The sequence below is a fragment of the Erpetoichthys calabaricus genome, chromosome 11, assembly GCF_900747795.2.
Source record: "Erpetoichthys calabaricus chromosome 11, fErpCal1.3, whole genome shotgun sequence".
Classification (NCBI taxonomy): domain Eukaryota; kingdom Metazoa; phylum Chordata; class Cladistia; order Polypteriformes; family Polypteridae; genus Erpetoichthys; species Erpetoichthys calabaricus.
The window spans coordinates 98243224-98257479 of record NC_041404.2 but is presented as its reverse complement, the minus strand read 5'-3'; the positions used below and the strand labels follow the sequence as shown (position 1 = coordinate 98257479).

General features: G+C 36.9%; 1 protein-coding gene across 1 annotated transcript in view; it reads left to right on the top strand.

The window, feature by feature from the left end:
* Positions 1-14256, top strand: part of uba1 (ubiquitin-like modifier activating enzyme 1) — a 331255-nt gene that overhangs the window by 292243 nt on the left and 24756 nt on the right. Inside the window, 4 exon segments of the mRNA XM_051933534.1 lie at positions 2616-2708; positions 3137-3328; positions 5112-5213; positions 13491-13591. Of these exon segments, the coding sequence (XP_051789494.1) occupies positions 2616-2708; positions 3137-3328; positions 5112-5213; positions 13491-13591 (488 nt within the window).

Sequence of the window (14256 nt, the reverse complement as noted above, 5' to 3'; positions counted from 1 at the left end):
GACACAAATAGATGAACATATGCAGGCTTGGTCTGCAATAGAAATAGAATCTTGCACTTCATCCTTATATTCCTTGCTTTGTGCCCCAATAAATGCAAGTTATCGTCAATATACTAACAACCCAATTGTGCTTCACTCACTCAGAATTTGGAACCAATGTAGGAAGCATCTTAAGATAGAGAATCTCTCATCTGTGGTACCTCTGCACTAGAACCACCTTCTTCAACCCTCGCAAACATATGTAGTTTTTAATGTCTGGAAAACATTTGGGATTAAATCACTTAGAGATCTGTACATAGACAATGTCTTTGCATCCTACGAACAATTGCATTCTAAATTTAGCTTTCCGGCAACAGATTTCTATCACTATCTTCAAATTAGAAAATTTGTTAAACAGAACCTGACCAATTTTCCTCATCTCCCATCTCACTCTATGCTAGAAAAAATATTGCACAGTTTCGAGGACTTATACAGCATTTCTGCAATATATAAAATTATTTTACAGTCCCTCCCTTCAAAGATCCAAGAAGACAATGGGAAAACGATCTCTCCCTCAACATATCAGAAAAGGAGTGGAAGGTAGTAATGCAGAGAATTCACTCGAGCTCCATATGTGAAGAGCATTCAGTTATTCAACTAAAAATTATATATCGAGCACATCTGTCTCGCTTAAAATTGTCCAAAATGTTTCTAGAGCAAGATCCAACCAGCGAACGCTGCAATCAAGTTCCAGCCACACTGGGTCACATGTTTTGGGCTTGCACCAAATTAACATCATTTTGGACCAAGATTTTTAAATGCCTTTCTGACAGCCTTGGTGTCACAATCCCTCATAATCCACTAACAGCTGTGTTTGGTGTTCTTCCAGATGGGCTTAAAGTGGAGAAGGACAAACTGTAATTGCCTTTACTACACTATTGGCACGGAGACTTATCTTGCTCAACTGGGAGAATCCTAATTCTCCCCTTTTAAGTCAGTGGGTAACTGATGTTATATATTATTTGAAATTGGGAAAAAATAAAATTCTCACTTAGCGGATCTGAGCAGAAATTTGTCCAAACCTGGCAGGATCTAATTAGTAACATTTTAGAATAAGCTTTTAAAGCACTAAGGAAGCAGATTCTCTCCCTAGTCTTCTTTTTTTCTACTTCTCCATTTATCTATATTCACTTATTAATCTTACCTATTTGCTTATTTTTACTAGGTTTAAGTTTTATTCAGGTGCCCATGCTCTCTTTCTCAGGGGTGGGGGTTGATTCGTCTTCAGTCCTATTCTTGTAAAATTGATCTGTTTGTATAGAATGTTGTGTGATTTCAATAAAATCAATAAAAAAAAAAATGACCACATGAAAAGGCCTATGTGGATTTCACATTTTGTAATTTTATAGTTTTCATTGTGAAGTACATTGCATGTCCTCTGAAATGGGAAAATTTTGATATCATCTTGTAAATCATATGATTTGTAAACCATTTTAATTGTAGGAAATTATTATTCTATATTGAGCTACTCTAACAGCTTCCCAGTGACCAAGTTTGTCACATAATTTTGTAAACTGACCCAAACACAGTTGTTAATAATATAAGATAATCAATATGTATTAATTTGTCCTTGTAATTTTACATTTTTTGCTATTTTTTCCAATTGTTCTCTGGCCTCATGTATTAATAATGCAATAGTAATGCTTTATATTTGTGATGTCACCATAAAAAAAAAAACCTTCACTAAATTGTTTTGTTCATTTTTTAAGGCTTGCTTGTAATTTCTGGTTAACTTTACTGTTTTAATTTATTGGATGCAGAGTGCATTTCTTATTTTCTGTAAGATTACTGATTAAATGATTCCACAGGTTACTTTTTGTGGGTGTTTATCCTCAGTCATAACTTTTCAAAATGTTCCAAAGCAGTAAGTATGTTAAAACCGCTTTTTGGTGTTCATCAAGGTCCCAATTTGAAACCGTGTAGCTTGCAGGGAAATACAATATTTATTTGAAATGCATTTAAGCTTAACGCTGGTAACTGTTAACTTGGGTAGGTAAAAACTGATTTTTGTTGAACTATTCTTTTGTTAACTTTGAAGTACTTTTAAGATGGTGGTTTTGTTTGAAATGTCTACCAAAAAGTCTCGGATTTCCAAAAGATTCTAATTTTCTGATGGTACACAAGTTAATTTCATGATGCTGAAACCACCACAGTTACGCTTTGTTTAGCTGTTCTCTTCTAACATCTTTCATTTTGGTGATGTGAATGGCCAACGATTTGAACTTTTTTTTTTTTTCAACTCTCTCTAGTATCTGGTTTTCAGTTGTATTTTTAATGGGTTTAGGTAAATTTCATGTTGCACTGCATCTCCCTGGATATGATCGTGGGTTGTGCATGCGATGTCTTCTCTTCTCTTTCTCTCCCTCCTCTGTTCAGTGTGTATATTGGAAGATGGTGCTCTTACAAGTTCAAATAAAATCTAGTCCACTATGGGTGGGATTAATAAATTTCAAGAGTAAATTGGGTTTGTGAGAAGTCTTGAATGCTTATTAGCTTCATCTTAGTTTCAGTACTAAATGTAATACAGTGTTTTTGTTTTCTTGTCATTCTCCCCCACCACCCATTGAAACATCAAGGATGATGACACAAACTTTCATATGGACTTTATAGTAGCTGCATCTAACCTCCGTGCTGAAAATTATGACATAAGTCCTGTGGATAAGCATAAGGTATTGTTTGCATAAAATACTGTTATGCTGTTTTCAGACTAGGCATTTGTTGTCATTCTATTTTCCTTTGTAAGCAGAATTAAAAATGTATTTTATTTATTAAAATTTATTTTTGATTTCTTAAGTACAACAATTCAGAACAATACAGATTTATATCGTTTATTTTATTAATTTAGTTTATTAGATGACACAGCACGGATTTAATTTGAGACATTGCTTCTTATTGCAGTAGTAAATAGAGATCCTATATTCTAACTGTGCCATGTTCAAAAAGATTTTAATTTAGCCTTAAATATTACATATGTTTGTGTAGTTTTAGTGATAGAAGAAGACATTAACTTTTTTCCACATTGATTATGTGGCCTTGTTTGAATATTAAGCTGCTTTATGGAGGATGTCCTAATTTGTGTTGTCTGTTTATGCCTAAGAGCAAACTGATTGCTGGAAAAATCATCCCAGCCATTGCCACAGCAACAGCTGCAGTGGTTGGCCTTGTGTGCCTGGAGCTCTACAAAATAGTACAAGGCCATCAGAAGCTAGAGTCTTACAAAAATGGCTTCATGAACCTAGCTTTACCTTTTTTTGCCTTTTCTGAGCCCATTGCTGCACCAAAACACAAGGTAAAGTTTTAAATATGGTCAGTTGTTTAATCATATTTTCGTTATTAAAAATGTGCTTAAACTCTGTTGTATTTTATTTTTTCTGTATTATTGTATTACACTTTTTAATATGTTTAGAAGCAAAATACCATAGGATTTGTTTCTTGCATATTTGGTATTTTTAGCAATTTCCATGAGCATGTTTAGTCTTGATATTTTATAAATTTGAACACTATAGAATTACTTTTTGAAATACCAGATTTTTATAGACTTGTATACTAGGGATGCACCGATACCACTTTTTTGGAAAACGAGTACGAGTACTTGCATTTCAGTACTCGCCGATACCGAGTACTTGCCGATACCAAGTACTTAATAAAAACATGATTTAAATTTACAGGTAACAGCTTTAGTCATATAATTTAACAAAAAAAAACAATAAACTCTCGTCTATCCACTGGGAGGTTAGGCTAATTAGCGACACGGGGCTAACACTGCTTGTCCAAATATCCGTGTTGAAACTAAACGCAGAGGAGGCTTGCAGTAGGCTGTGGATATGTTTTTTCACGGAGTCGTGTAGTTTAGGCAGCTCCGTGTCAGTCATGTAGCGGCGGCTTGGGACATCATATCTGGGCTCCAGAACATGGAGGAGACGCAGGAATCCCACATTTTCTACCTCCGAGAGTGGCTGGTCACTCAATGCAATGTACTCGATAATTGCCTGTGTTATTTTCACAGCACGTGGATTGTCTCTGGACATTTTCTCTCGTCTTGCAAGAGTTTGCTGCAGTGTGGGTTGTGTTGGTTTAGAAGCGTGGGTAAACTCTTTGTACTCGTTGTCGTGTTGGGATTTTAGGTGTTTGATTAAATTACTTGTGTTAAATGCGCTACCTTTTGAGCCTCCTCTGGACAATTTTGCTGAGCACAATTTGCAGTCCGCCTTTGTTTTGTCGTCTTCATTCACTTTGAAATAGTTCCACACAGCTGACATGTCTCACATCGCCTTCTCCCCGCTCTGAGCTGCAGCCGGGGCCTGGGGGCGGGCACTCGGCGCCTGTGATTAACCCCTTACACGCCGCTCAAACATAGACATTTCTCAGACCGTGGTATCGGTCCCCGGTATCGGGGGACTTTTAACGAGTACGAGTACTTTAGAAAATGTGGTATCGAGGCCGATACCAGATACCCGTTTCGGTATCGGTGCATCCCTATTGTATACACAAATACACATTAAGTAAAACACAGTTTCATAGCTTCAGTTTGTATTAACAACAATAATTCAGACTATTTCAAGCTAGAATGTGGTACTATACAAGGTTCCCCTGTGTCACCACTGCTGAAAAGTTCACACATTATTCAGTGCTATTGCCTCATTACTCTTTAGAGCTTTTTGTTAGTTGTAATTTCAGCCCTGTCACTCTTTTCATTGTTTTTTCCTCTTAAACATGTGCCATTTTCCTCTGGGTATTTGTTTTTAAAGCCTCCTAAAGACATGTATGCATTTTGTACTTGTCTGGCAACTATATAACTTTTTTTATTTGTAGCAGATGTGTGCACAATGGCTGTAAAGAGCATTTTTAATTTTAGAATTGACTCACACCATTCAATAAACAGTTTTAAACAGGTTTTACATTGGTGTTATGTTCTGTTATCTTTTTTTACATGAATGCATGTATCCTAACATTTGTAATTTACAAGCTTTCATTTCTGTCTTTGAAGGATCGTCAGACTGTCTATGAAAGTGTTTTTGCAGCAGAAATTTGATTTGCAACTTATTAGTATACATTTGCCATTCTGTTTATAGTACTATGAAACTGTCTGGACACTTTGGGATCGCTTTGAGGTCAAAGGAATCCAGCCCAATGGAGAAGAAATGACTCTTAAACAGTTCTTGGATTATTTCAAGGTATTACCTACTTTATTTCCATATTTCTAAGTGGGGAAAAAAAGATGTACTGCGTTAATAAAGAAAGTAATGCAGATATCTGAATTTGATGCTAAAATCATATTTATTGAGTTTGTTTCTAAAGTGTCTTGTAAAAGCCAAGATGTTTATTTGGTTAATTAGTATTTGGTAGTGTGGAGATATTTTGGCTATTTAAAGTCCAACAAGAAGCAGAATAGTGTGCGCTGCAAAAAAAGCATTGAAATCATGTTCCCAGAAAGACTGGTAATACCACTAATCTTTTGTACCAGCTGAAACCGTGCCATCCATTAGGAAACACACAATGCAAAACTTTACAGTACAATATGTATATATTTTGGCATTGGAGTAGAAGTCTGTGCTGGCACAGTACACCATCCTGCGCCTGCCCACTCTCATATATATACACTTGGCCTCATTTGTCCCGCTGCTGCCTACAGAAACATATTGCTTTCATTAAGGAAAAAAGTCATGTATGGTTGATAAGCTAGTTTAACATGATCTTGTACATGGAAGGTTTCCTCTTTTGGCCCAGTTATTCTTTTCACTTTTTTTTTTTGCAATGATTCTACTTCATCAGTATTTAATGCAGATCTTCCAATGGGACTTAAATATTAATTTCTAAGTACAACTTTGCATAGCTTTTTCACAGAAATGATAAAAAAAAGAGCAGTGTAAGTAACGTGTCTTGTTAAAGTTTTTTAAGTAGGCATCCAATTAAGTATGATCTATATTAATTCCTATTCATTACACAAAAATGTGGAACGGAAACAGAAGGTAGGTGCTATCTATGTACAAGTCACACACACACATAAGTTTAAGCTTAAAACATACACTTTCCTAGTCGGCATATCACTGGTAGCTTAACGAACATTCCCCACTTTCTCACTGTACCTTTTGCTTAATAATACAAGTACTTTCTAACCAAGGAAAGCACTGTGATCGTACAGGTATTTCCTTATCTGCTCGCAACCTTTGAGATGAAAGAGGGCTTGCTAACAGCTGACCAGTGAACTTCACTGCACTCTATGACTTAGTGCAATTGCATTAAATCTCAGTTATTACAAATCTCATCTTGTTCCTGCGCCTTTGTGATCCTCTTAAATAAAAGATACAGAAACAGAAGCTTTGGGCTGAGAAATGTTGCTACTTTTTAGATCATGTGGATTAGAGTTGGTGCTGAAGTTTGTTGACAAGTTCTTTCAGTAATATCTGATTCTTCGTTCAAAGATGTGATGACTGACTGTTTCAGAAAAGAGATAACAGCTGTATCTTTTTGTTAATACGGCCACACTGAATTCAGTGCTATATCTTATCTCCGTAGACCTGTTCGAGTGACTTCGTAAGCTTGCCTTGTTGTCCAGTATGTTTAAAATACCTGACCAACTTTTTTTACACTAGCTAGAAGTTGTGCAACTTTGGGTGCTTTCTCCATCGCTGCTGGTATAAAAAAAGCACTTTAGAGAATCATGTTAAGAATGTGGGCACTATAGTTTTTATGTACTGTATGTGTATACTGTATGTGGATATGTATGTGTGTAATATATACAGTACTGTGCAAAAGTTTTAGGCAGGTGTGAAAAAATGCTGTAAACAAAGAATACTTTCAAAAATGGAAGTGTTAATCATTTATTTTCATCAATCAACAAAATGCAGTGAATGAACAAAAGAGAAATCTAAATCAAATCCATATTTGGTGTGACCACCCTTTGCCTTCAAAACAGCATCAATTCTTCTAGGTACACTTGCACACAGTTTTTGAAGGAACTCGGTTGGTAGGTTGTTCCAAACATCTTGGAGAACTAACCACAGATCTTCTGTGGATGTAGGCTTCCTCATATCGTTCTGTCTCTTTATGTAATCCCAAACACAGTCGATGATGTTGAGATCAGGGCTCTGTGGGGGCCATACCATCACTTCCAGGACTTCTTGTTCTTCTTTACGCTGAAGATAGTTCTTAATGACTTTGGCTGTATGTTTGGGGTCGTTATCCTGCTGCAGAATAAATTTGGGGTCAATCATACGCCTCCCTGATGGTATTGCATGATGGATAGTATCTGCCTGTATTTCGCAGCATTGAGAACACCATTAATCCTGACCAAATCTCCAACTCCATTTGCAGAAATGCAGCCCCAAACGTTCATGGAACCTCCACCATGCTTCACTGTTGCCTGCAGACACTCATCACTGTACCGCTCTCCAGCCCTTCGACGAACAAACTGCCTTCTGCTACAGCCAAATATTTCAAATTTTGACTCCTCAGTCCAGAGCACCTGCTGCCATTTTTCTGCACCCCAGTTCCTATGTTTTCGTGCATACTTGAGTCACTTGGCCTTGTTTCCACGTCGGAGGTATGGCTTTTTGGCTGCAACTCTTCCATGAAGACCATTTCTGGCCAGATTTCTCCAGACAGTAGATGGGTGTACCTGGGTCCCACTGGTTTCTGCCAGTTCTGAGCTGATGGCACTGCTGGACATCTTCCAATTTCGAAGGGTAATAAGCTTGGTGCGTCTTTCATCTGCTGCACTGTTTCCTTTCACGACCACTGTGTCTACGATCCTCAACATTGCCCATTTCTTTGTGCTTCTTCAAAAGAGCTTGAACAGCACATCTTGAAACCCCAGTCTGCTTTGAAATCTTTGTCTGGGAGAGACCTTGCTGATGCAGTATCACTACCTTGTGTCTTGTTGCTATTTGGCTGTTCCTCACCCAGTTTTAAGCCTTCTACACAGCTGTTTCTGTTTCAGTTAATGACTGTGTTTCAACCTACGTTTGACATTGATGATCATAAGCACCTGTTTGGTATAATTGGTTGATCATACACCTGACTATAATCCTACAAAATCCCTGATTTTGTGCAAGTGTACCTATAAGAATTGATGCTGGTTTGAAGGCAATAGGTAGTTAACACCAAATATTGATTTGATTCTAGATTTTTCTTTTGTTTGCTCACTTTGAATTTTGTAAATTGATAACAATAAACAATCATTTATATTTCTGAAAGCATACTTTGTTCACAGCATTTTTCACACCTGCCTAAAACTTTTGTACAGTACTGTGTGTGTGTGTGTGTATATATATATATATATATATATATATATATATATATATATATATATATATATATTTATATGCCACACAATACCTGTCAAAGAGTACACGGCACGTGTTTCACCCTAATTGGGGCTCATCAGGTATACACACCTTTGCTTCCCCTTGACAGGATTGAACCTTGGATGTCAGTGCATGAGGTTGCACCATGGTGGCTGGTTAGCTTACTAGACGAGGTGAAGTTCAGAGTATTATTGTAGGTCTAATTGCAGTTTGATAGTTTGGGTGGTTACCTACCAGGTAAAGCTTGTGGTTGGTCGGCCAGTTGGCAAACATACGTCATGCCATCTCAATTTCGAGAAGCAGATCATACATATACCTTAAATTTGTCTGTCATGTATAATAAAACACTGAGGTCTGTTTGTCCTGTCCCTGAGAGCAATTTGATTGGTGTGTTTGGCTTAGGTTTGCTTGGTCAATTTGGCTCAAGTGTGATTGGTCAGTTAGGCTTTGGTGACTTGAAGAAAGAGGAGGTGCAAATGTGAAATGCATGAGGAGGAGCAAAGGTGCACACAAAGAAAGTTGCCTTCAAAAATGGAAAGTAGAATACTGGAGAAGGAGGTAAGAAATGTGCTTTGACAACAATAAGAGTCTGAAGTAGGAGTTGGTTGGGGAGTGGAGCTTAAGAATCACTGATCTTGCTCATCAGAAATAATCTCTGTTGTAGCCAACACTGCCCCCTCCCTCTAGCCACACATACTCACAAACATTATATTGGCTGATATCTTGCATTCCTGATTTACAAATCCTGAGAAAGGTAACTTTTATGGCAGTGGTTCTCAAACTGTGGAGCGGGCCCCCCTAGGGGGGGGGCGAAGATGTGAAAAAAAGAAAACAAGAATCGAAAATGTGAAAAATACATCTATTGAAACCAAAACAAATTAACTTAAACTACATTCTGATACTAGAAAAATAGAGTTAGATAAATGTCGATAAAAATTAAGTAGGTATAATAAAATATGCATCTATGATATATCATTAATTTAAAAAAGAACAAATTAGTATTAGTGGGCTCCTTTCAAAAAAACATTAGGTGGGCGCGATTAAAACTGTTAAGAAAACTTGGGTCGCAAATACTTAAATGTTGAGAAACGCTGTTTTATGGCTTGTAGCTGAGGTGAAATCCCTTCAACTTAATTCATTTTCAAGTTTAAGAGTTTTTATCAAAAAAATAAACACAGTGATCGTAACCACCTTGTTTTATATTGCTATTCCTTGACAAACGTGTTTCATAATTTCCCGATAGACTTTGCAATACCAAAAGATTTCATATTGTTACTAAAGTATTCTTTATACAGCTGGAGTGCAGTCCATAGGTAATGCAAGACATTTGCACTGTTCTAATGATCTAAGGGATTTAGTTTATCATAATAATAGCATTATACAAAGGTAGATGAATTAAAAAAAAATTTTAAAAAACTAACCTTTACAAGTACCATAAATTTACATCAGCTGTTTCAGACTCAAATCAAATGTATGGTTTTATTCTATAATAGTAACAATAAATAAGAGCAGCTCACTACTCAAAACAGTAAATCTAGGAAGTGCCCGGATTCGAACCAGCAACCTCTTGATTATGAGTCAGCGATTCTTACCACTGCACCACACAAGCGGTTGTGTCAGCGTTCAACCCTAACCCGATTTCTTTTTCTTTGGTTATATTCTTGAATAAAAGCACACTTATTTTGTTATACTTGTAGCTTTTGTGAAAGTGTTTATTTGACACTTCATGTCAAAATTTGGTCATTACTACTATAACACTACTTTAGCATTTCCTGTCATCCTACATTTACCCAGATCATTGTAGACATGGAACATACATGAAATGTACAGGTGCATCTCAATAAATTAGAATATCATTGAAAAGTTAATTTATTTCAGTAATTCAATTCAAAAAGTGAAACTATATTATATAGATTCATTACACACAGAGTGATATCTCAAGTGTTTCTTTTTTTTTTCATTTTGCTGATTATGGCTTATAGCTAATGAAAACCCAAAATTCAGTATCTCAGAAAATTAGAATATTGTGAAAAGTTCAATATTGTAGGCTCATGGTGTCACAGTCCACTCTGCTAATTAACCCAAAACACCTGCAAAGGTGTCGTGAGCCTTTAAATGATTTCTCAGTCTGGTTCAGTAGGCCACACAATCATGGGGAAGACTATAGACTTGGCAGTTGTCCAGAAGGCAGTCATTAACACACTCCACAAGGAGGGTAAGTCACAAAAAGTCATTGCTGAAGAAGCTGGCTGTTCACATAGTGCTGTATCCAAGCATATTAATGGAACATTGAGTGGAAGGAAAAAATGTGGCAGAAAAAGGTGCTCAAGCAACAGGGATAACCGCGGCCTTGAGAGGATTGTGAAACATAGCCCATTCAAGAATTTGGGGGAGATTCACAAGGAGTGGACTGCGGCTGGAGTCAGTGCTTCAAGAGCCCCCACACACAGAAGTATCTTTACCTGGACCTAGGAGAAAACTGACTGGACTGTTGCTCAGTGCTCCAAAGTCTTGTATTTCTTTTGGAAATCAAGGTCTCAGTGTCTGGAGGAAGAGTGGAGAGTCACAGAATCCAAGTTGCTTGCGGTCCAGTGTGAAGTTTCTACAGTCAATGATGATTTGGGGAGCCATATCATCTGCAGGTCCAAAGTCAGTGCAGCCGTCTACCAGGAAATTTTTGAGCACTTCATGATTCCCTCTGCTGATAAGCTTTATGGAGATGCTGATTTCATTCTCCAGCAGGACTTGGCACCTACCCACACTGCCCAAAAGTTCCAATACCTGGTACCATGGTATCACTGTGCTTGATTGGCTAGCAAACTTGCCTGGCCTATGAGGTATTGTAAAGAGGAAGATGAGAGACACCAGACCCAACAATCCAGATGAGCTGAAGGCTGCTATCAAAGCATCCTCAGCTTCCATAACACCTCAGCAGTGCCACAGGCCTATCGCCTCCATGCATTGATGCAGTAATTCATGCTAAAAGATCCCCGACCAAGTATTGAGTGTGTACATGGACATACTTTTCCGTAGGCCAACATTTCTGTATTAAAATTTTTTGAGAATTAACTTTTGAGTTTACATCCGCTAAATGAAAAGAAATAAACTCTTGAAATATATCACTCTGTGTTTAATGAATCTGGGATTACAAGTTTTTTTTTTGTTTTTTTTTTTTTGTAGTATTCAGGGATTCTAGTGTTAAGCGTGTGCTGAATTTGTTGTGCAATACAATTTAATAACTCTTGCTTGTGAGCATTTGTAAACTTTTATAATCATTATCAACCTTTTTTATTTAATTCTTTATTTTGTATACCAGGCAGTATCAAAGTAGGCTACTCTCTTTCAGTGGTGGAAGACAAATAAATGTGCATTATTACTTTTTAAGAAGTAGGATTCTTGATTTGAGAAATTTTTCAGCCTGTAGTGGGATATCTTTATTTTGTTTATTTTAATTAATACAGGTATTTGTTTTATTATGAAGATTGGCATTAATTGTTATTATAGTTCTGAGTATGTTACATAATGTCTAATAGAATAATTGCATTTGGAAATTAATAGTTGCCACCTAGTTGGGAATCACATTTTAGGAAAGCATATTGTTTATGCTTTCTAAATACAGCATATACAGTGGAACCTCGGGTCACGACCGTAATTCGTTCCAAAACTCTGGTCGTGACCCGAAGTAATTTCCCCCCATAGGATTGTATGCAAATACAATTAATCCGTTCCAGACCATACGAACTGTATGTAAATATATATATTTTTTTAAAGATTTTTAAGCACAAAAATAGTTAATCATACCATAGAATGCATAGCGTAATAGTAAACTAAATGTAAAAACATCGAATAGCACTGAGAAAACCTTGAACAGAGAAAAGTAACATTGCAAGAATTACGAACCGCTCGCTGTAAACACTTTTTTTTTAAATGAGTTTTAAGCACAGGGAAAAACATGAACATTTGAAAAATCCATAATTTAATAAACAACCAAGAAAAGTAACATTGCAACAATGCATGCTACAAACCAGTCGCTGTAAACAGAAGTGAAGTGGAGGTTAAAATCCAATAGAAAAAAGTCTTCATTAAATACAACAAGGTTAAAACAATGCTCGAATCAGTCTCTTTAAAAACAAGCCGGTGCATTCTTTAACTGCCTTCTCGGCCTTATGTGGCCAGCCCCCAAAACCCAACCCATCTCTCTCGCTGTCTCATGCTCTCTCTCTCGCTTGCTGCACAGGGAGAGACTGAACACGTGCGGAAATCATCAGCGCGTACGAACTGGAAGGGAAACTGGCTTGTTCGTCACCCAAGTGTGTGGTCGTGAACAGATGCAAAAGTTTGGCAAACTTTTTGGTCGTAACCCGATTTGTACGTGGTCCGAGACGTTAGTGACCCAAGGTTCCACTGTATTGCTGTATTTAATTTGAGTCACATGGCTCATTGAGAAAAAGGTTTAAAAGAAAACTGTTTTTATTGTTTTATGTAGTTTTTATTGTTTTATGGTACATAACTTTTAAATGGAGAATTCAGAATTTAGGTTTAATTAAATTTCTGTAGCAGAAAACAGACAAAAATGTTGGGAGTGGAGCATATGGAATTTTAAAACTACATACACATATTATGTGTACGCTAAGTGCAGCTGAAAGGTTTCATTCTGTACCTTATTATTGTTTTTATATTTATTGGCACTTGTATGCAATAAAAATGTCAGTGTTGATTTTGCTGTCTCTGTACTTCGCAAGTTAATGATTTGTAGTGAAAAAATAGCTAACTTAGATTTTAACATTTAACTATTCTAGCAGTATTGATGCATTTTGGAAAAAAGTATTTTTAATTGTTTTATTAAATTTATTGACCTAACTGCATATGATAAGAAGGATCAATCTTTTTAGGATTTTTTAATTTGCAAAAGTTGGTTTTAAGACTTAAATCCCTGCATATATATACACTGTATACAGGGTGGTCCAGATCTAACTATGCAACTTTTAATGCAATGCAATAATTGCATAGTTAGATCTGGACCACCCTATAGTATGGTACTATTCGAATGTCACAATAAGCAAAGTTTGTGAAGTGCAGTGGATAATTGAGTTTTAAGTTTGCACAGTGAAACACTGTTAATGATCCCTTTAATCTGTCTTGTAGAATGAACACAAGTTGGAAATTACTATGCTTTCCCAGGGAGTCTCTATGCTATATTCTTTCTTCATGCCTGCTGCTAAATTACGGGAGCGCTTTGATCAACCGTAAGTACAGCTTTGTAATTTTTAAGTATGTGGCATATATTTCATTCTTATATATATGTGTGTGTGTGTGTGTGTGTCTCTGTGTGTATGCATATATTTATATATGTATATATATATATATATATATATATATATATCTATATATATATGTGTGTATATGTATGTATATGTGTGTATATGTATGTATATGTATGTGTATATGCATATGTATATATGTATGTATGTGTGTATATATCCATCCATTTTCCAACCCGCTGAATCCGAACACAGGGTCACGGGGGTCTGCCGGACCCAATCCCAGCCAACACAGGGCACAAGTCAGGAACCAATCCCGGGCAGGGTGCCAACCCACCGCAGGACACACACAAACACACCAAGCACACACTAGGGCCAATTTAGAATCTTCACTCCACCTAACCTGCATGTCTTTGGACTGTGGGAGGAAACCGGAGCGCCCGGAGGAAACCCACGCAGACACGGGCAGAACATGCAAACTCCACGCAGGGAGGACCCGGGAAGCAAACCCGGGTCTCCTAACTGGGAGGCAGCAGCGCCACCGTGCCGTGTGTGTGTGTGTGTATATATATATATGTGTATATATATATATATATATGTGTGTGTGTGTGTGTGTGTGTGTGTGTGTGTGTGTGTGTGTTTATATATAT